Below are 21,586 nucleotides of genomic sequence, written 5' to 3'. Positions count from 1 at the left end.
ATACTATAAGACTAAAGTATCTAAAAAGAAATCTACCCAAGAAAAGGATTAATTGTTGGTGCAAATAAATTTGACTCAAGTCAATTATTGTGGTATTTATAACAAAAGTGCATTATTTTAAAACATACAACAGAATAGTGGAGGTGACTACTTGAATCCTCAACTCAAATAATACTCAAAATCGACTTATTACAAGAAAATATGTGACATAAATAACTAGATTGATGTATTTAGATAGACACACTATTTGGAATTCCCTTGACATTAAGTCCACCCTTTTTGGTCTCATCCGAAGTGTTGGGATAGAGCAGCATGTACGGCATCTGAACCGGCCCGGTTCGGTTCCTCAACTCCGGGTCGAGATTCCTACTCTTTATCCTATCCTCAATCTCAACCAGCGAAGCGCTGAACCGCTTGAACGCCCGAACCGGTTCTTGGTCGCCGGTCCAATACGGCGTCTCCCTCTGCCCAAGATAGATCTCATCCGTCGAATGCCTCGACAGCATCTCGATCAGCGACACCCCGAGCAGCGTCTGGAACTGAGCCGTTATGGTTTTCAGAAACACAACCTCGTGATTGTCCACATTCTCCAGCTCGGCGTACTCGGGCGAACCCGGTTCAGGCATGAACCGCCGGCTCACAGTGGGCCGGTTCGGGAGATAACCGGCATAAGCATACTGGCCGAAGTTGACCGCCGCGTGGAGGGCCGACGCCACCCATATGATTATGGTGCAAGACTCGATGAGCTCGTCTCGTGTCGCCATTTCCGGCCACCACGGCTTGTCTTTCAGGTCCCCGTGCCCGACCTCCCGAATCTCCTTCCACCACGACTGAAGCTCCACGTCTCCGGTCACCTTTTCATCGGTCAGGTAGTACAACGAGCAGTACTCCGTCACCCAGAGATTGATCGCTGACCAGATTTCTAACCCGTCCACCGCGAATGGATAGTCCTCTATCAGAAGGCGGAGGCCGTGCGGCCGGCTCGGGTCAGGAACCGCCACTCCTCTGTTTTTAGAGATAATAAAATATTAGTATATCAGAAGAGAGAACTCATTTAGTTTATAAACTTAATTGCAGTTTTTCTAAACAACCGATGTGGGATATTAGAGTTTGTAACATACCTTTTGAGAAGGTCCTTCGGGAGGGCCTGATCAGTGAAATTCCAATTCGAATAGACCAAGGAGGACATTTCCATGGCGTATCGGCCGGGGAAGACGGTGGTCTCGAGTACTCCACCAGCGTTGATGAGAGTGTGGCGGGCCAAAGCGTTTATGTGGATCGTGTCGCGGAAGTGTGGCTTGAGGAGCTTGTAGATCGGATGGAGAGTGCTCAGCTGTCTGTTCGTCGCGATCGAGAATGGCTCGATCACGGCGTGGGTGTTCAGCCAGTGGCTGATGAGCTGGTGGAAGCCGGAATCGTTGACGGCGGCGTATGCTTTTGCTAGCTGCCAAATCATGCCGCCTACAACGCCTTGGCATGGAGTGAACACTCTGCTCACTGCTCCATGCGAATCTCCGGATTCGTGTGGCAAGCTGAGCTCAATGGCGAGTGGCTTCAACGTGCCGTTTTCCTCGAGCAGAAGGATGGTTCGGGTGGCGTAAGTCTTGGTCGACGTCGTGTTGATCCGTCTCAGGTACGGCATCAGCGAGTCGTGGTGATCTAGTATGAACAACTTCTTCTTCTCTATTGCCTTTACAGGTAAAGTAATAACTGAAATCACTATATAAGTATAATAAACTATTCTATTTATAGTCAATTGATTTAGAGATGTAAACTCTATTATGGTATCAGAGCGGATTATTCGTAGTGATAAAACTTTTCCTATCCTCCTCTAAATGATACTAAATGAGATGAGTATCTTAATTTTACCTCAATAACAGTGAGGCCATTCATGTTTTTCTCCATGTCCTCTGTTGTGATGGTACTATGTTGATTGCCATATACTTCAATGTCTAGTTTGCTTCTTGGTGGAAACTCCTCGAGAAGTCGAATGACAACCGGGTTGACACCGGCCAGCATTTCACGGCCGAACTCTTCATCCGTTCTCCACGCCGTCTCACTCGCTGCATAGGAACTCATGTTAAATTTAATTCGAATCAATCAAATCAAATTGAAAATGTGACATACCAGATTATACTATAGTCTAAAATGTATGTGTACCTTGTATAACTTCAGGAACTGGGAAATTGAGGAACCTCTCACCATCGGAGCGAATGAGCTCTCTAAGCAGCTCCCACGGAACGCAGTCTTTGATTTTCGCTAAGGATTTATCGTCAGGCAACTGAGTCCTCGTCTCGTAGACGCTCAAGACGTCGTCATACGTGTCGAACTCGTTGAACGTTTTGTCGAACACGGCCTTGATCTCGGGGACAAGGACTTGCCCTATCGATTTTATAGCATAGGCAATGAAATCCGAGAACTTGACTTGGGCGAATTTTTCGTCTCGTGGGACGTAGATGTTTAGGTTTAGGAGAAACAGTCTGCTCTCCGTGTTGGGATCTTCAGTCAACAAGGTTGGGTATCTTATTAGTACAGTAGTGAAAATTTTGACTAATGTGCGTCAAGTGTATTGTAATGGTACCTTTTTTGTTTGGTGCGCGGCCTGTCCGTGCTCTACGAGGGTACGGATAGGCTGATCCGCCTAGCACGGGGCGGGCATGATCCTCGCCTTTTTCGGGGCTTCCAAGGTCGTTGTAGAATGCGTAGTCGTACACTCTGTCCCACTCCTTGAGCTCGCCGGAGCCTTTTCCTCGGAGGTTTTTTAGCTCTTGCTCCCTATAAACGATTAGTGGTGGTGGCGTTTCCGATGGTAGGTATGCCTGATCAAATAAAAAATAAATAAATCCTACATTTATAATTAATTTGATATATATGAATAGTTAATAAACATAGTAATTTAAGATGGTCAACATCCCTAAATTCCCCCTGTCTATGATAATTAGTTATGTGTATGGACTACTGTATTGTACTATGTTAATGAGTAGAATGAATCAGACGCATCTTTTATTATTAGTAGTAACTGACAATTGTATAAATTGTTATTACTATAGTAGTAGTATTACAAAATTGCTTTAGCTTGGAAACAAAAGGAGACAACAAGATTCCAAATAGTGGTTTAATTACTTCATATTTAGGTGCTTCATATTGTAGATTTTCATATTCTACTAAGAAAATTGACATTAGAAGATATTAAATCGAGAAAAATATATTCCGTACCTTATTTGAAAAAAAGATGCGGTCCGAATCATAGCGACGCGAGGGATAAACCCACGAGTCACATACAAAATGGAGAGGTCCTGCGTGTCCGGGGACATCTTCCAACTCAAGGGACTTGAGATAGATTTGACTATGATGCCGATTCCGGATAACGAAAGCCCCGGGAATCCCGAGGCAGTCCTCAAATTCGACATCGTAGGAGACCTCATCTTCAGCTTTAAGTGAAGTGAACTTGGTCACCCAATCCTCCAAGTAGGCCTCCTTTCCTAGCCTCCCTCTCTTCTGATCATCTGCAATAAATAAATAAAAATAATTATAAACGAGAAACTATTATTGATCCTCTTTAAAAAAAAAAAAAAAAATCTCCGTAAATTCACTAACCGGGGTCAAAATGATCAGAGCTAATGAGCTGCAAAGAGATGCCTCGACCGAAGACCTCGTGGACCCGGTCCACGAACGATGCCCACAAATCGGTACTGTCCATAACGTTTTTCTTCATCAACACGACTTTGCCTTTGATTTTCGATGGAGTGGGAATGGGTTCGTCTCTGGTTTTCCCACACACGGATCCGAGCAGCTTCTCCATCACCTCTGAAGAGTCGCATGGAGGGAAAATCCCCATTGTTAATATGAAAATCGTGTTTTGGAAATGAAAGATGCAATGAATTAGTTTGAGAATTGGGTGGTTTTATTATAGTAGAAATTTATGAATGCAGCTGTAGCAACAGCGATGGTGTGTTTTTTCTTGGAAGGTAGATGAGTCGTATGATGCCTTGGACTATTTCTTCATTTTTTGGAATTAATTAATAGAAGAAGCTGTTGTCACGTGGGGAAACAATTAAATAAACATGATTATTGTAAGTTGGGAATTTAATAATTTCAACTATTTTTGTCCTGTATCCAGGGACAATTTCCAGCCTGTTTCATATCATTGGAGGATTTTAGTTGTTACAAATTATTTTTAGGATTATTTATTCACAAAAATGAAGTTAGGTGGAAATGTGGAATAATTATTTTTTGATGACCAAATAAATACTTAAGTTAAAGCTAACCATAAGTCAAATTTGTTAGATTAGATCCTTCTTGCTACTACATGAACTTATATTTGAGTAGTGCTTTATTGAGATATCAGTTGTAATTGTAAGTTTATCATGTCATAAAAATAATACTCTTGTACGTATATAAGTAAATAATAAAATAATAGAGTATGATATAATCGATATGTAATTAATAGTGTATAATAAATATATGTCGTGAAAAATGGTTATACGTAGCTTTCTTGATACGCAAAGCTACGAATAAACTCAAGATTTTTTTGGTACAAGTGAACTTTTTTAAGATTGGCTAAAAAAATAGTACTACAAAAAAGGAGTATAGCATATTCCTTTTAGTTTTGTTCATATCATTCTTTTGGAAATACCTTCTCTTCTTCTATGTGCAAGGTCTTCTTTAAGAAAATTTAGTCAAACAATATAAATCAGTGCCCAAAATAAAATATTCATTATCTATATATAAATTAAAACACATTATTCACAGTGTGAACCTACTACTACTGTCAACTGATCATTAATAATTGAGGGCCTACGTAAATTGAATTATTATTAACGTATAGATGTCCTAATCAACTGCTCAACTTGAGAGATAATGTTGGCATCTTTTGCTATTTAATTTTCCATGGTTGTGAGATCTACGATATATAATTGTGACAAACTAATACATCACGCCAACTTGCATTCCTATCTTCTAATTATAATATGTTATCTTGTTTTTTTACAAAAGTAATATATGTATTTGTAAACTATAATTGATTGGTTTTAGCACTACTTGGCATTTACAAATATTTGAAGATTCTCAAATTATACTATTCGAGCAATGTGATCGTTAAGTATCTTCATCAAGCCTGCAACAAAGGTTCACATTTCACAATCATGTTCCTGACATTTTATGGATCATAGAAAAAAATAAGATATGGAAGTAATCTAAATTGGAGACAATGAGCTGGTTTATTGTTAGAGTTCTGCAATTAGCATGTGTAGTATTTTCCTATTGGAGTGTTTTGATATTAACTAATACTCCATATACTAGTAGTAGTTGTTTTGTATGAATGAACGGTTATGATTTGAGAGTTATACTTAGTCTAATTGATATAATATTTAGTATAGTTTATTAGGTTTATAATTTGAGTTTATATATATCTAATTGCTACTCTCTCCGTTTGCAATTAGACATCCCAATTGAGTTCAACATAATAAAGAAAAAATCGCGGAAAAATATAATAGAATATAATTATAGTAATTTTATACAGGAGTAATAAAATATGAGTGGGATGAGTTGATGAAATATGAAAACCTATTTGTTACTTATAGCAAAAATAAAATGGGACTTATAATTATGGACGTTCCAAAATGGCAAATCGAGTTTCCTATTCACGGACTTGGGGAGCATTATCTATAAACTTATAGTAGTAGGGATGTGCTTAAAAAATAAGTAACTAATTTTAAAGTTATAATGTACATCAAATCTCGTGCTGTCACGTGGCACGAAACATGCAATATTGTAAACACTAAAATGCAATATACATTTGTAGAATTTGTAGATGGATTTCGGCAGATTGCATTTTAGTTATAGGCATATTGCATTTTTTTATTGTTAAGTTTTGCATTTTAGATATAGACTATTTAATTTGCATTTTATACATAGTTATTTTGCACTGTAGACAATTTATGTAAAAATGCAAAACTCAATAATATAAAATGCAATTTGTCTATAATTAAAATGCAATATGTGGAAATTCATTAACAACTTCACGAATGTATTGCATTTTAGTGTTTATAATATTGCATGTTTCATGCTACGTGGCAGCATGAGATTTGATATAAGTTGGAACTCTAATAAATGATTCACTCTAGTGCTACCTATGTTTAGCTATAAACAGTTTATGGATTAGAGCCAGCAAAATCAGCTAGGCTCGACCGGCCCAATTTGCCCGACTCTAGGTTTTGTTGGGCTTTAAAATAATTGTTCTTTACATTTGAATGATTGCTACTAATTGTATTCTATTCTATTACTTAAACACGTTTATTAAATTTCATTTGAAATATTTTCATTTTTTTGACAATCAAACTTAATTCAATTTATTTCACCAGGCGGGATCGGCCCAATCCCAAGCAAGTTATTGCTCCCTCCGTCCCAGATAATTCGACCCACTATTCTATTTCGGGTCGTCCTATATAATTTGTCGCACTTCACTTTTACCATTTTTGATAGTGGATCTCATATTTTACTAACTCATTCCTATTCACATTTTATTATAAAACTAATACTTTAAAAGTAGGATCCACATTCCACCAACCTTTTCAACTCACTTTCCATTAGATTTCTTAAAATCCGTGTCGGATCAAAGTGTTCTAAATTATCTGGGACGGATGGAGTATTACACATATGATAGAGGGTATGGCTACTGAACACTTATTTATGTGAAGATAAATTTATATTTAATGTGATTGTTCGTGATTTCATAAATACAACTATAAAAAATAATACTAATATAATAATAATAACAATAATAGGATTTTGTCGTGTTTTGTAGTGATCGATATGCGTAATAGCAATATAAGATTTGAAATTAGGATATGCATTGATTAGTTATTTCGGTTATTGGGATTTATTTTAAAGTTTATTTAGTTATTAATTGCATCCTCACATCATTATGCATATTATATTATATATTATAAATAAGAGAATATTTCTTCTGTATCAATTTCGTAACTATCAATCTCTGCAATATTCTATATTCAAGCAAAGCTATCTATTTGGATATTTTAATATTTTAATATTTCCAGCAAACATTCGACGTACAGATCTCTCAATAAACCCAGATTTTTTCTTGTTTTCGTTTTTCATAACTTTTTTTTGGATTGGCGAGTTTGTGACGAATGGTATGTGAAAGAATATAGGCAAATGGGCTCCAACAAGATTTTGAATTCCGACACTGTTTCTGGTGATAGAGCGATGTCGATCTCAGGTGTGTTGATCGTCTCTAAATAAATTTTGGCGTATGATTTTGATTTAGGGATTGTATTTGTTAATGGTGGAAAAGATTTTAAAGATTGGTACTTTTTTCATTTTTACTTGATTTAAATCTGAGATTCCATTCTTTATATGCGGATTTGAATTTATTTTAGCACCTTGTTGTGGATATTATCATATTATTGTCAAATTTTAGGTTTGCGGATACATATGTTAAACCAGGATTAATGATTACTTTGTTTAGGGAGTTGGAATTCATCACATTGTATTTTCTTTGATGCCACATGGTATCATTGTCAGCTGCAGTTAAGTTGGTGCAATATGTTGCAAATTATTTCAGGATGTTATTCAATTAGGTCTAGTGGTTCATCAATTCTTTTGGTTTATCCATATGGATTTTAGTTGGAAGAATATGGTAGTGGTCTAATCACATATGGTTGTCGCTATACTCATACCGGCATTGTGATGTGGAAATTGAGCTTTTGATTGGAGCAATTCTATCTTGATTTGGATGTCTGGATGCTAGATGGCCTTATATGTGACTGTGCATTTGTTTGTATATATGCTAGGTTCCTGATGGAATCACATCCTTTTGCAATTATAAGTTTGGTACCTTGTGAATCTGTCGAGGACTAAGCAGTGATACTAGGTTGCATAATGCAATAACACCTTTATCAATCCTTTTTGGAAAAAAAAATATTTGACTGTTCCTTCCACAGTGGCTGCTGTGTTGCCTAATCCCTCGTCGGAAAATATAAATATGGTTATGTCATATGAATTCCCTTGTATTCGCCTTTTTTGAAAAATTCACTATGTAACTTCGTATTCTCTTGTATGGTTAAGTGAAGCAGAGAACATTTGGCTTTTCTCAGGCTGTGGTATATTGGTAATGAACCTTAGGGCTCCTTCAGATTTGAAATAGAAGTTGAAAACTTTTCTTTGAGCATCAGAAGTGATACTCATCAAAAATGAGATGACTTGTTTTACTGTAATGTCTTTGGTTGTAGCAAGTTATATTTCCAAGCCATGATTAAGGTTATTGAGAATTTGATCGTTGATTGTTTGTAGGATTTTTTGCATACTCATTTGCATGGTTAGTAAATTACCAGGAATTTATTTCCTTCAAAGTGTGTGCTAATATAAGATGCAAGTCTTATAGTTTGAAAAGCTACTGTGAAGCAGCTAATTTGTCTTGGAATTATATTTTATTCAATATTTTGGAAGGTAGCGTGATTTGATGAGATGTTCCCAGTTTCTTCCAGTCACATGTTCCTTTAATGGGATAATTTCTGATCTTCAGGACTTCGTGAAAAGCACCAACAAGATTTAGAAAACTTGACTCTGACTTCACAGCCTTTCAAGACATTAAAGCTCTTTGTTCTTGCTGTAAGGCAGTATATAAGAAAATCTGTAGCATATATGCTAACGCATGCCGGTTGGTTAATCCTGTTGAGTGTTCTTGTTGCTGCCATTGGCACACTACTCGTGACTGTTGAGGGTCCTCATGGGAAGGTAATCCAAATGCCACATTTGGCTATATTTTTCATTATGTTATCGTTCTCTTATTCAAATTCAGTTGCTTTATTTCTTGCCAAAAACTTTTAGGTGCCTCTGATTACTGACTGACACACCTTGAGTTTTTCGTTTAACACCATCTACCTGCAATCTGTGATGCAGCATGTCGAGGAAATTCAGCGTTATGTGCAATTTGTACTGTGGTGGGTGGCCCTTGGAGTTGCATCTTCTATTGGACTTGGTAAGCTAATGCTTGAAAAGTTCGCGTATTATGGTTATTCTTATGTTGTTGGTACTTGGTAGAAATGATGGAATAACGTCTCGAACACGCCCATATTGTGATTCAAAGTTAAAGAATGTTCTTGAGGTGAACAAACTTGTCAGCTAAAACAAACCTCACTTACAAAATTATAATTTGTACTACATGGTTGTTTGAGAACGGGAATCCCAGTATACAACAGCACTTATTGTCACCTACCTCCAGATGATCTTTTCTATGATCGTATCTATTAATTTCTGAACCTGCTTCACTGTGTTACTTGTATAGGATCTGGATTACACACTTTTGTTCTCTATTTGGGACCTCATATTGCATTCTTCACAATTAAAGCAATAAAATGTGGCCGAGTAGACATCAAAAGTGCTTCATATGACACAATACAATTAAAAAAAGGCCCTTCATGGCTTGGAAAGAACTGTGCCGACTTTGGGCCCCCATTGTTTCCACCATCAGACGGTGTACGTATCCCACTGAGTAGCATATTGCCCCAGGTCCAGTTGGAGGCCATTCTATGGGGCTTCGGGACTGCACTTGGTGAACTTCCCCCATACTTCATTTCAAGGGCAGGTATGAACATTGGTTACATGTTTTCATTTCTTCTTATGATGCAAACTGCTTTTTATACCACATAGAGCTTTTTTAGGATGATAGAGAGCTTTTGTGCTTTTGGATTAATTGTTCATTCAGTTTAACCTAATATGCATATTTTGTGCAGCTCGTTTGTCAGGTAACACAGTGAATGCCGTGGAAGAATTGGATGCTTCCTCCGCAGAAGATGAGGGATTTTTATCAACTCGTCTGAATCAAATAAAGCGCTGGTTTCTGTCACATGCTCAATATCTGAACTTTTTTACAATCCTCATTCTTGCTTCGGTTAGTTGCTTTAACTCCCTTCTTTGTGTAACTTGCAATTTTTACTTACATCAGGTACTATTCTTAAGTAAGTTAAGGAATCCATAAAATACAAATCAATATTGTTCTCGTCACAGAAATCAGAATATAACCAGTTCCTTATATTTTTTTTCTTGGCTCAATATTGCTTTGCCTTACTCAATTGATGGACTTTTCCAGATGTTCATTTGCCACTATGACTTAAGGACTACTGGAATATTTTGTAGGTGCCTAATCCTTTATTTGATCTAGCGGGAATAATGTGTGGACAGTTCGGAATTCCTTTCTGGGAATTTTTCTTGGCAACGGTGATAGGCAAAGCAATTATCAAGACTCACATTCAGGTTGGTAGAAGATTTCAATTGTCTCTAACAAATAAATAAAACCTTTTAAAAAATTGACATTCTTTACATACCTATATGAATGTAGACAGTGTTTATCATATCTGTTTGCAACAACCAACTGCTTCATTGGATGGAAAATGAACTGCTTTGGCTGTCCAGCTTTGTACCTGGTTTCAGCAACATTATGCCTAAGCTTATCGCTAATCTTCACTCCGTGAAAGACAAGTACTTGTCCACGAAACCTGAGCCTCCTCCTACAAGTGTCAAGGTATTTGCACCTCTCTCTTATTCAAACTTGCCTTGAATCTTTCTTGCTAACACTTGTTTCAATCAGGCGGCCAACTGGGATTTCTCGCTGACTTTTATTTGGAACACCGTGGTGTGGATAATGCTGATGAACTTTTTCGTAAAGATTGTGAATTCAACTGCACAGGGGCATCTAATGAAAGAGCAAGATCAGGAAATTGCTGCATTGAAGAACAAATCGTCGGAACCTTCTAACAACTAATTATTCATATTTTCCATGAATTTTTCTTCTATTTTTTTTTAAATTTTTCATGGTTCTCCAGGACTCTAATAATTAGGTTTATTGGTTAGGACATTTATACACAATCACATTGAAAAGCCCTCTGAAGAAATTGTACAGGAATTGCAGGATTTTTAGTATGAGGGAGGGTTGAGACCTATTCTTTTTTGGGTTATGTAAGAAAGCATTTTTGCTTCTATTTCTTCTGCTGTTTTATTATTCACTTGAATTTAATATTACAGGCATCCTACAGAGTAGTATATTACTATGCTTCAAGAATTTGTTTTTTAAGGGAAAATGATCTACATTCAATTAAGATGAAAACTCTAAACCTTGTACTAAGAGTTAAAATAGCTTTTTGCCTTGAACTGCAGATGCAAGTGGTATATGAGTTCCAATAATATTATACTCTCTCTGTCCCACTAGAAATGAAACGTTTTCCTTTTTGGGTTGTCCCATTAAAAATAAAACATTTTTTAAATTAGAAATAATTTTATCTCTACTTTCCCTCTCTCTTACTTTACTCTCTCTTCTTTAACTCACAAAACAACACTACATAAAATCATGTGTCAAAAAGTAAACGTTTCATATTTATTGGGACGGGGGGAGTATTTTTATTGAATTTTTTTAAAGCAGGAGTTCATGTTTTAATGTATCAGAGTTGTATAAGAATATCTTGAAATATGAGATTAAAAAAATATCAAGTTGTAATCTAATTAAGATCCGAATTTTATGAATATTTTGTACTACAACAATACCAATTATTCAGATTAGGTTACCTAATCGTCTTGATCTAAGAAATAGATTCTGTGTACCTTGTATCCATTAAAATAATACATTTTTTAGTTAGGAGACAAGATAAATGTACATAAACTGTACATGTACTATCTTCAAATTTTTAAATTTAGTTGAATTTAATTAAAACTTAATTTTGTTATTTGTTGTATTATATGTAGCAATAAGAAAGAAGTGATATAGAAATTTTATTTCAAATCGTAACATAATTTCAAGCTCGATTCGAATTAATTATAGTACAATATTTAGTAAAAAAATATTTTTTAGAATAAACAAATATTTAAATTAAAATTTCAATTGTTTTTAGAAGTGTTGCAAAAAATGATTAGTACAACATGAAATTTTATTTAAATCAATTAAATATTTATAAATCAATTTTCAATGTAAAATGTTAAAAAAAATTGATTATGTATGTGCAATTATGTACATTTATCACTACCCAGTTAATTAATCCTAAGTTTTAAGTAATGTACCCTCTTGTTTTATTAATTTATACTGCAGTATGATTTATAGTAATAACAGTAGATATAATAAAATAAAATAAATCACGGTGTTTTTATAGAAATATACTAAGGGGTCTAATCAATAACCTGAAAATTAAACTCTTTGTTCCCAAAATCCCTCTACTTAATTTCAGAAAAAAAAAGCATCATTTTACTTTAAAGGATATTACACTATGTAAATTTCAAATTAACAGAGTATATCGAAATAAAAGAACAATACACTCTGCAAAATTAAAAATAACATTGAGTTTAGCTTTCATTTAACCTGTTTATTCACAACTATTCATATGGTTGAAATACAGTAAATGCATGTCATTAATAGTATAATAGTAGCATATTTTAAGAGATTTATTTATTGTTACAGGAGAATTATTTAATAAGCTAGTTCTGTGAATCATGCATGAAATGTAGTGTCCACTTATATCAATTAATGTTGGACTTCAATAATTTATTAGCTCTTGGTTTGAACTTGTTGTCAAGGGAATAACTTCTTTATTTCTACTTATATAACTTCAAGTAAAATTTAATACCTTCATGTGCTTGCTTTCCATAGGGTTATCATTTATAATTTTAGCATGATTGCCTGATTGGGGTGATTTGGACCACCCTAAATAAAAAGGATTGCTTTAGTTACAATTTTTAATTAAAAATGTCGTCTATATTATTACTCCCTCCGTCCAACAATAGGAGTCCCATTTCTTATCGATGCGGGTTTTAAGAAATGTTAAGAAAAGTGAGTGGAAGAAAGTTAGTGGAATAGGGGTCCCACTTGTATATATTAGTTTTAAATGATATGTGAGTGGAATGGGTTGGTGGAATGTGGGGCCTCTTTACCATTTATGGTAATTATGAACCGGGACTCCTATTCGTGGACGGACCAAAATGGAAAAACGGGACTTCTATTCGCGGACGGAGGGAGTATATAATTTCGTTTCAATTTTAAACCTAGAATCTGTGAAAAGTGACCTAAGTATAGAATTAAATAATTTAGCTTAGGTGAAGTAAGAATACCTAAAAGATGTTGAAAAATGAAGGTCTAGCTATTATTTAAATAATTTGTATGTTAATATAGTCTTTCTTAAAAAAGATAGAAATAAACATTATTAGTGGGATGTGTATATAGAATACAACTCATATCCAAAAAAAAAACAATAATTTGTAAATCTACGTCAAGAAAAATAATTATACTAATAAAGAATATTCCAACTAAGAGTGCTCCAGTGCTGCAAACTGTAGACGACGACTGTTTTTTGTAAGAAAATTGTAGTGTAATAGTCTAAGCAATAGAATATTTGGTCTAAATGGACAAAGAGTAATTTGAATTAAGTGTATCTAATGCTGCAAACTCAACTTAATTTAAACTTTTCTACCTAATTTCAAATATTAGATTTTGACATTTATGATATACATGATGGGACCAACGACTTAGCAAATCTCAACTTAGACTAACAATTCAATTAATGACTATTTATTATGAAATGCCAAATCCTCCGATATGACTAAGGTGTATGCTTAATTTCAACTTTCATTCCACCTCATCTTCTGTCTTTCTTATCAATAAATTTCCGCAAGCCATTGACAAATTAAAAAATACTTTAAAAATAAAAAAATGGACACGTGCCATAACCTCTCACACACTATTTACTACTACTACTATTTACCAAATTGTGGAATTTGGGACTTATACTGACACCAATGCAATCTAAAATAAACCCCACAAAATTTCCTCATGACCAAAATGCTATTTTGTCTATTGATTTTGCTGTCTGAATATTTAATAATCCATGGCCCACAATTTTTTCTTTTTGCCCCTTTTTAAACAATTTTTTTCCTTATTGATTATTCTCAACTTGATAAGGTTAGATGCATATGTTTGTATTCAGATAGTGTAATTACAACTTTCCTCATAATGTCTGCTAAAAAAGAAACGTGGAGAGACTGCTTTTTGGATTGTGCACTGAATCTTTTTTATTTTTTATTATGACTTTTTAAGTTTTTCTTCAAAATTTTATACTCCAAAGTTTGGTTTATAATACTTCCGAGTTGAATTTCAAATAACATAATTTGCCCAATAAATCTTTCACCTGTCAGCCAAACTTTTACAATTTCTGAGTATAATTTTTAATGCAGTTCATTAATAGAAGAATAAATAAATCACAATAGATCAAATCATATGACAATTATCATCCAATCCACCTACTACTAATTCAAAAAAGATCATGAAATACATTAAGGTTTAAACAGTACTACAACATAGTCTTTTCAACAACCTGCTTATTTTTCTCTCTCATCTCTCAATTCAATAATAATAGTAGTAGTATAAAAAACACATTCATGTGTGGTGTGTATTAGAGTGGGACCACAAGATAATACTATCAACAATGGAAAAGGTCCAATTTTCCTCCAACACTACCACTTCCATTTTCTAAAGTGTATCTCAGTTCAAAAATCTCCCTCACAAACAGTGGCCCTAAAAAGTAATGCAAAACTCACTGCAATTTCCAACAAGATCTATCTATTCAAAGCAAATACTACTTCCTAATCCAAATCTCATTACAATTTTCCAACAAGAACTGTACAGAGAAGATTAATGCATCACCATCACCATCACCATCACCATCACCATCACCATCAAGAATCCAAGCAAGTGTAGAACAGAGATTAATAAATTTAATTGAAGTAAATAACAGAATAGGAGTGGGGCTAATCTTACACAGCTACCACATATACATATGCAAGCCCTCCATTACATACATATATATCCAAAACTAAAATCTTTCCTTTTTTTCTTTTTGGTTTTCAGAATAATTTCTTTTCTTTCTCTCTCTTTTTTCCTGGGGAAATATATTTCCAAGCAGGAGAGTAGTTGAGGAAGATACAAATATGATCAAAGAACCTCCACTATCTAACCAAAACAAGAAGCTACTCAGTCTTCTAACATCTAAAATTTTGTTCTTGTCCGTCACCAAAAAATTGATCATTCTTCCCCACCGACTTTCCAAAGCATGAAAACACTTCACCATTTCATCAGCGTGTTGTTTACCTGACGAATGATAGGGGCACGAGCACGCAGTAGGAACTCCATCCATCATCCTCTTCCTTCACAACACCTCCTCATTCTTTCAGCAAGTGCCTGTCCCATCTTTCCCTCCCTCCTGAGACCCAGCATCATCAGCACCTTTCACTTTTTCTCAGGCTGCCATGGATTTAAATTGTCATTTCCTGGTCAAGTAGTAAAAATTGAATCATAAATTCACACCCCCCATTCATTCTAAAATATGTAGTAGTATAACAAAGTCACATTTCTCAACCTACAATGGGGTTGCAAAGTCGATTTTCTAGCTTTGTTAGAACTTACCAGCAGGTTGTTTCTGCTCGGTAGGCTTCACCTGAACAGCAGCTGGAACGGGATGTACATACGAAAAGCCAGCTGGCAACAGGTTACCAGCAGCCTGCGCAGCAAACTGTGGTGCATGGATTATACCCTGTGAAGGCAATCCACCGCCCTTTGCGTTAGCAGTGGCTGCAGCAATTGCTGTAGCTGGATCATTCGTGTTCGCACCACCCAATAAAGACAAACCACCAGCTGATGTCACTGGAGCACTTGGTGACTGCTGCTGGTGTTGGTCTGTCTGTCTTCGCGGCATATAATATCCACTAACCCCGGGTGAGGTTGAGCTTTTACTGGAAGAATGCGGAGACTGGGATTGAGCATACGGATTTGAGAAGAATAGTTGCTGCTGCATTGTTTTAGGCATCTGCTGCTGAGATTGCTGTTGCATTTGAGATTTCTGTATGCTGCCAGAAGAGGCAGAAGCTACATGAAGGTTCCCCAGAATTGATGGAGACTTCTGGTTAGGACCGGATGGGGCATTCTTTGTTGGCTGTGCTGACAAAGATGGCCCTTGGCTTGTTTTGTTGTTTGTAGAAGCAGATGAAGCTGTTCTTGGGCTCCCACTGGCTCCTTTGGAGACCGAAGAGGCTGTGGGAGAACCTACCATCATAGGGGAAGACGAAGTCTGGTTGTTGCTTGGATGAGCATGCCCTTGAGAACCTGTTGACGATTTCTGATTCCCTCCAAAGGATATTTGAGTCTGAGAATGCTGCTGGGGAAGGTTTTTTAGCGTCGCAGTGGTTGTAGAAGAGGTTTGGGGTGTCGGATTTCTACCAGAGCCTTTCCATTGTGGGGAATGGGAGGGGCTGCTGCTGTTGCTCTTGACAAGATTTGTCGGGAAGCCAGAGAGTCCACTCGGAAACTTCAAACCCATGGTTGAAGATGAATTAAAATGCTGCTGCTGTCGACCAACTGCATTTCCTGTCATGTGCTGCGGCAGACTACCTGAATTTGCTGCCATGTGCTGCTTCAGTTGCTGCTGCAGACTACCTGAGTTTGCTGCCATGTGTTGCTTCAGTTGCTGCTGGTGCTGTTGTTGCTGTTGCTGTTGCTGCTGCTGCTGCTGCTGCTGCTGTTGCTGATGCTTAAGCTGCAGATTTTGCTGTTGCTGAAGTTGAGCTTGAATGCTGTGAGCATTCTGAACATTCACAGCATTGGAACGGGAACTGCGAGGTGCACCAGAAGCAGCGGCATTTATAGACCGTGTGGAGCTCTCAATCACGTTGCTTGCCTGAATAGACGACGAAACATGCCCATCAGTCGTCAAGTCCGACCTTGTGAACGCAATGGATTGCTGCCCACCACCAACACCCATAGCCTTTCCGGTCAAGATCTTACGTTCTTCTTCTGTGGCATGGGAATCGACACCAGCAGATTTACCATCATCTGAAATTCGGAAATTCTTCTTCTGGGCAGCCTGAACGGCAGCCATCATCTGCATATTCTGTCTCGTAGCTTCTGAGGTGCTATGAAACAGAGCGTGATTCTGAGCCATGGATGCCATATCAATGCCCGGGCCACCACTGGCTCCATTGACAGTACCAAAACTCATCGCAAAGCTATGTGATGCAGGCAAGGACTCCGGTCCAGACTTGGATCCGTGCTGCCCTTTCTTGTCAGCATGATTACTACTTGCGCTCGTAGCACTAGCAGCAACACCACCAACACCAGCCAAAGTGGCAGGATGAGTCATCAACCCGAAATTCTGCGGGTGCATTGGCATTGCGAAGTTCTGGCCATATATGTTCATAGAGACTCGAGAACCCCGGCTGTCAGCCATTGATGGGCTGTCTTCCCTACTTGGTTCCCCCTCAAGTTGTCTTGCCCGTGATTGGTGCACATATTGGCTGTGACTCTGTTGCAACTGCTGCTGGGATGGCTGCGATTTCTGGGACGGCTTGTTTTGCAAGCTAGCAGTTCCAGAACCACTGGAGACGCCGCCGCCAGTTTGCATTCTCGGATGCTGGCCCTGCAAATGCTTCTGTGAGGTTGAGGAACCACCACTGGATTGGCTTGCATTTTGGTGAGCTTGCAGCAACTGCGACTGGATGGATGATGGCTGCGCGTGCTGAAGTTGCGAAGGATGAATCATCTGAGATGAGTAGAATGAACCGTTGAACAAAGGCAGCGCCTGCCCCGGGGTAGCCCTGTAATTCGGGGGCCCTCCCACAGCAGCCGCCGGTATGGGAAACGGATACCCATTGTTCTGTAGGATTGCCAAATACTGCGTCTCATTAGAAGGCATATTCGGATAGTTGAAGCTCACTGCCCCTGCTGAAGTGGAATTCGTAACACCAGAGCTACAGGTATTGGATGAAGCCCCAGCAGCCGGAGATTTGGTTCCACTAGGCCGTGGTGCTGCCGATTGCTGCTGGCTCAAGGGGAATATGAAAGTAGGCCCCTGCTCAAAACAATTCAAACATTCAACACACACTCCACCAAAACAAGATATGTAGTTAGCGACGAAAAAGGAACCATACCAGCAAATTACTAGGAGCAACGGGAGGCAATGCTTGCTGGATAAGAATCTGCTGCTTTCCCTGAGCAGAATCTGACGTACTGGCCGGTTGAGAACCCTTCTCCTTCCCGACAGGAATGGGGGCGTTCTGGGCCTTATCCTGAGCACCTCTGACCGCAACATTCCCGTGCAACTCCATTCCTGGTATGAAGTTAAGATTGCAAGGCTTTGACCCGAACAAAGAAGCCGAGCCAGCCGGTCCAGGCCAGAAGGGGTTCATCTTCATGAACTGCTGGAGGTAATGTATATTCCTAGCAATGTGGCAATGTGTAGCACAGCGTTTTGGTCGGGGCTGAGAGAACAACGGCTGAAGAATTTCGAAAACAAACGCATCATCAAAGATCCACCACCACAGGACAGCATTACTCCACCATAACACAACAAGGACAAAGAGTCCCTTACCTGAATATTTCCAGGCGCAACGGCCCCTCCTCCCTCCATTGACACAACTCCTTGCAACGGAGCCATATATCTGCTTACCCAAACCAACGAAAAGCCATCATCAGAACAGAACCAACATAAAAAAAAAAATCTACGATTTCAAGCAAAATGGTACGCAGTCATACCTCATCGGAGCAAGCCCACCGGGCCAATTCCCCATCGACATTGGCAATGGCAAAGAGCTCGTTGAGTGACCTAAGTTCAAGAAACGTTCAAACTTCTCAACATCCCAATCCACAGATCTCCACACCAATGGCCAAAACCATAAAATTAACAAAATATAAAACCTACCAGATTTCTCAGTGAGCTGCTGGTGTTTCGGAGTCAACAACTGCGATTTGTTTCCTGCATTAACTCCATCACCGTCATCTCTTTCTGACTTCTCCAAGTTAAGATGCAAATCTACATTCCTCTCCTTTGATTCCCTTTCTTCTAGCACCTTTATTTCTTGATCACTCCCTGCCCCAATTCTGTCATTTTCGTTGGCTTGATCTCTCGACGCCTTCGAATTCTGCAGAAATGCAGCAGATAAAAAATCAAAAGGCTGCCAATCATCAAAATCCAATAATCTGAATCGAAAGCCTCTCTATCTACGTACATCGGAGGCCGGAACAACAGGCTTTTGATCCACCGGCGAACCCCTCAGATCAATCTTTGCTTCTTTATCCGGAGATGATTTTGCTTGTGGCGGCGGCGCCTGAAAAATAAAATAGAAGTCCGGTAAAAAGAAATCCATTTCATCAACAAAAATACGACTTGAAAAAACTTGATCTTCGCTCACCATCAGATCTATTTCGAACTTCTCTTCCTTCCAATTCTCCGTAAAATTGCTAAGCTCGAGAAAATCATAACCAAAATTAGGCCAAATGATGAGAAAATCACCCCAACCGCCTCAAAAGAAAAACTAAACCCAAATTTCTATACTCACGTTTTATTAATCGCCACCGCCGATGAAGGTGCCGCCGCCGGTGAATCTCCGTTTTGGTTAACCGCCGCTCTCAACACAGGAGATTCTTTTTCCTTCGGCGACTTTATCTCTTCCTTCGCGACGGAATTGCTCTCCCTTAATTCTTCAATTACAGGCTTCATCTCCGACACTGATCCCGCCGGCGCCACCGGCGCCTGCCTCTGCGGATCGACCGAATTGGTAGACATTTCGTGCACATTTTCAGCTGCGAATCCTGAGATTTTATCCGGCGATGGAATCTCGCTCTTCGGCGTCTGATCTGCGTCGAGCTTCGCCGGAACGGGGCTGCTACGAGCGCCGTGGCTCGGGTTCTCCGGAATCTGCCGCGGCCTCTTTCTCTTCGGAGCTGAAAAAGGATAGCAGCGTGATGATTAGAACTCTCAATTAGAGAAAGCAGAGACTAATTAGAGCATGATTTAAAACTTACCGACAGCTGAAAGGGGTCCAGAATTGGATCCCAAATTGGGATTATTGGCCGAAGGGGAATTAGAAACCGGCGATGAATTACGCTTGATTTCTCTAGACTCATCCTTTTTCGACGAAGAAGGGGCTTGTGATTGAGTCATCAAACCATACAACACCTCCGCGATTTCAATCTCCAACTCCTCCGGATTCGAAGAGCTTGGCTTCGACGCAGCCGCGGCTACCGCCACGGCGACTTTCGGCGGCTTCAGCTTCGGCCCGGGGTTATTCAGAGTCTGCTTCTGCAGATTGCAAAAGTTCAGAATTAAGAATCGAAGAGATCTTTGGAGATTCAATAATTATTTGACCGATTTCAGACACTAACAAGCTTCTTTCTGATGGAAGCATTCGAAGACGACGGAGACATCGGAGCCGCCGGCGCAGGCGTCGCCGCCGGAGAGCTCCCATGATTCGGCTCTCCGCCGCTGTTGTTGCTGATTGAAACCCAATCGTGAGACCGCTTCGTGGATGCTTCAATAAAATGAGAAGAAAAATTAGAAGTTTGACTTAAAAAATCAAATCGGAAAAATGAGGAAAGTGTTTTCGGTCGCTCACCGGAGCGTGCCTTTCTAGGAACGGGAGCGCTCATCATTTCCGGCGGCGCTTTGGAAACCTTGGCCGCCGTTGAAGAAATAGGAGGAAAGGTTTTCCTGTGCTGAAGATGGTGATTGCTACTTACAGTATTGCTCGGTTGCGGTTGACTAAAACTACTGCTATGGTGGTGGTGGTGGTGGTTGGGGACGGAACCCACCGCCTGCGACAGCAACCTCACACCGCCGGCGTTGTTCACTTCATCGTCTTCATCTTCTTCATCATTGATGCTCTCTTCCGAAGTCTCATCTCCGCCTCTTCTCCTCTTACTCCGGCTAGACCTTTCTCTCAAATCCCTCTCCCTCTCCCTTTCCCTCTCTCTATCCCTCTCCCTCTCTCGATCCCGATCTTTCTTCACTCTATCTCTATCTCTTAACCTCACAGACTCCTGCAACTCCACATCTTCATCTGCAATTAAAAAAAAAAAAGCTCGAATTATCAGCGGAGAAAACGCAGATCTGTTGATAAAAAAAGGAGAAAAACAAACCTGGAGAGTCTCTAAGGCTGTTGGTTCGGTGGCGGCGGCGGTTGAAGCCATTGGAGCCGACGATACTAGCTCTTCTGGCTTCTCTGTTCCTGTCCATCACTGGAATAGAATCAGAATCTCAGCTTGACCCAGATGAAGAAATCCAATCAGATATCTCATCAGAGTAACTCGCCGGAGAAGAAGAAGAGGGTCGCCGGAAATCAAGATTCAGAATGAATCCAGCGGATAAAACAACAATCTTTATCTCCAAATATCTTTTTCTCTCCCCCAAATGGGCTCCTCCTCCTCTTCCACAAATTCTCTAATTCAGCTCTTTCTCTCTCTCTGGGTACCCCTATAAATGAAGCTTTTTTTTTCCTGCTGTCACGATCTCCTTCATCTATTCATTTGTTAGAATGGAGTATTTGACATCTACAAAAAGCCCTCGTGGAAAATCAGATGAGCTTGCTTTGTCACGCCAATCGATCTCAGCCGTTGAGATCGGTCTCATCCGACGCTCCTCAGTCGCCAGCATGGCGGTATTTACTCTATCAAATCTCCAATACCACCGCTACGTGTCGGTTTCTGTCTTTGGATTCAAGCTTCCATTTTTTTTCGGATTTTGATTTTATATGGGAAAGCCATTTT

General features: G+C 38.9%; 3 protein-coding genes and 1 long non-coding RNA gene across 8 annotated transcripts; 2 read left to right on the top strand and 2 right to left on the bottom strand.

Annotated features, from left to right (window-relative positions):
* Positions 1–69: 69 nt before the first annotated feature.
* Positions 70–3,838, bottom strand: LOC125224437 (linoleate 9S-lipoxygenase 5-like). Its single transcript, XM_048127836.2, has 7 exons — positions 3,598–3,838; positions 3,217–3,506; positions 2,582–2,819; positions 2,161–2,499; positions 1,870–2,063; positions 1,122–1,690; positions 70–1,005 (listed from the first exon to the last, which is right to left on the bottom strand). The coding sequence occupies exons 1-7, from the start codon at positions 3,836–3,838 to the stop codon at positions 231–233; spliced, it is 2,646 nt and encodes an 881-aa protein (XP_047983793.1). The 3' UTR covers positions 70–230.
* On the top strand, positions 852–2,734 carry LOC148933135 (uncharacterized). The gene is made up of 2 exons (XR_016131978.1): positions 852–986; positions 1,078–2,734. It is a non-coding gene; the product is annotated as an uncharacterized LOC148933135 (long non-coding RNA).
* Positions 3,839–6,964: 3,126 nt separating the features above from the next.
* LOC125222211 (vacuole membrane protein KMS1-like) lies at positions 6,965–11,000 on the top strand. Of its 4 annotated transcripts, none has more exons than XR_016136381.1 (8): positions 6,965–7,240; positions 8,546–8,757; positions 8,923–9,001; positions 9,308–9,607; positions 9,756–9,913; positions 10,159–10,275; positions 10,365–10,543; positions 10,610–10,748. XR_016136381.1 is itself a non-coding variant. In XM_048124710.2 (8 exons), the coding sequence occupies exons 1-8, from the start codon at positions 7,177–7,179 to the stop codon at positions 10,781–10,783; spliced, it is 1,287 nt and encodes a 428-aa protein (XP_047980667.1). In that variant the 5' UTR covers positions 6,969–7,176; the 3' UTR covers positions 10,784–11,000. The 4 variants fall into 4 exon arrangements, 3 of the variants coding, with proteins under 3 accessions (XP_047980667.1, XP_088923076.1, XP_088923074.1); XM_048124710.2 differs by having other exon boundaries at positions 6,969–7,240; positions 10,361–10,543; positions 10,610–11,000; XM_089066950.1 differs by lacking the exon at positions 6,965–7,240 and adding an exon at positions 7,848–8,008 and having other exon boundaries at positions 10,361–10,543; positions 10,610–11,000.
* A 3,747-nt stretch (positions 11,001–14,747) lies between these two features.
* On the bottom strand, positions 14,748–21,342 carry LOC125222210 (protein TIME FOR COFFEE-like). 2 transcript variants are annotated; one of them, XM_048124708.2, is made up of 13 exons: positions 20,960–21,342; positions 20,437–20,880; positions 20,207–20,352; positions 19,847–20,123; positions 19,381–19,765; positions 19,234–19,282; positions 19,051–19,149; positions 18,744–18,963; positions 18,578–18,647; positions 18,414–18,483; positions 17,974–18,318; positions 15,458–17,894; positions 14,748–15,321 (listed from the first exon to the last, which is right to left on the bottom strand). In XM_048124708.2, the coding sequence occupies exons 1-13, from the start codon at positions 21,054–21,056 to the stop codon at positions 15,281–15,283; spliced, it is 4,680 nt and encodes a 1,559-aa protein (XP_047980665.1). In that variant the 5' UTR covers positions 21,057–21,342; the 3' UTR covers positions 14,748–15,280. The 2 variants fall into 2 exon arrangements, with proteins under 2 accessions (XP_047980665.1, XP_047980666.1); XM_048124709.2 differs by having other exon boundaries at positions 14,748–15,295.
* Between the last annotated feature and the right edge of the window lie 244 nt (positions 21,343–21,586).

The sequence above is a fragment of the Salvia hispanica genome, chromosome 1 (assembly GCF_029641045.1).
Source record: "Salvia hispanica isolate PSC_SH4W2 chromosome 1, Shi_PSC_v1, whole genome shotgun sequence".
Lineage (NCBI taxonomy): Eukaryota > Viridiplantae > Streptophyta > Magnoliopsida > Lamiales > Lamiaceae > Salvia > Salvia hispanica.
The sequence above is the reverse complement of the archived record's forward strand: the minus strand, read 5'-3'. Positions and strand labels throughout refer to the sequence as shown.

What these genes read in the sequence shown, in the direction of transcription:
- LOC125222211 (XM_048124710.2), top strand. Translation starts at nt 7,177, where the DNA reads ATGGGCTCCAACAAGATTTTGAATTCCGACACTGTTTCTGGTGATAGA. An exon ending in ATACTTCATTTCAAGGGCAG is followed by an intron (nt 9,608 to 9,755) that starts GTATGAACATTG and finishes TATTTTGTGCAG; the next exon opens with CTCGTTTGTCAGGTAACACA. An exon ending in TTATCAAGACTCACATTCAG is followed by an intron (nt 10,276 to 10,360) that starts GTTGGTAGAAGA and finishes ATATGAATGTAG; the next exon opens with ACAGTGTTTATCATATCTGT.
- LOC125224437 (XM_048127836.2), bottom strand. Translation starts at nt 3,838, where the DNA reads ATGGGGATTTTCCCTCCATGCGACTCTTCAGAGGTGATGGAGAAGCTG. An exon ending in GCATCTTTTTTTCAAATAAG is followed by an intron (nt 2,820 to 3,216) that starts GTACGGAATATA and finishes TTATTTGATCAG; the next exon opens with GCATACCTACCATCGGAAAC. An exon ending in ATGGCCTCACTGTTATTGAG is followed by an intron (nt 1,691 to 1,869) that starts GTAAAATTAAGA and finishes TTACCTGTAAAG; the next exon opens with GCAATAGAGAAGAAGAAGTT.
- LOC125222210 (XM_048124708.2), bottom strand. Translation starts at nt 21,056, where the DNA reads ATGGACAGGAACAGAGAAGCCAGAAGAGCTAGTATCGTCGGCTCCAAT. An exon ending in TGGACCCCTTTCAGCTGTCG is followed by an intron (nt 19,766 to 19,846) that starts GTAAGTTTTAAA and finishes ATCCTTTTTCAG; the next exon opens with CTCCGAAGAGAAAGAGGCCG. An exon ending in CGAGCAGAAACAACCTGCTG is followed by an intron (nt 15,322 to 15,457) that starts GTAAGTTCTAAC and finishes CTACTTGACCAG; the next exon opens with GAAATGACAATTTAAATCCA.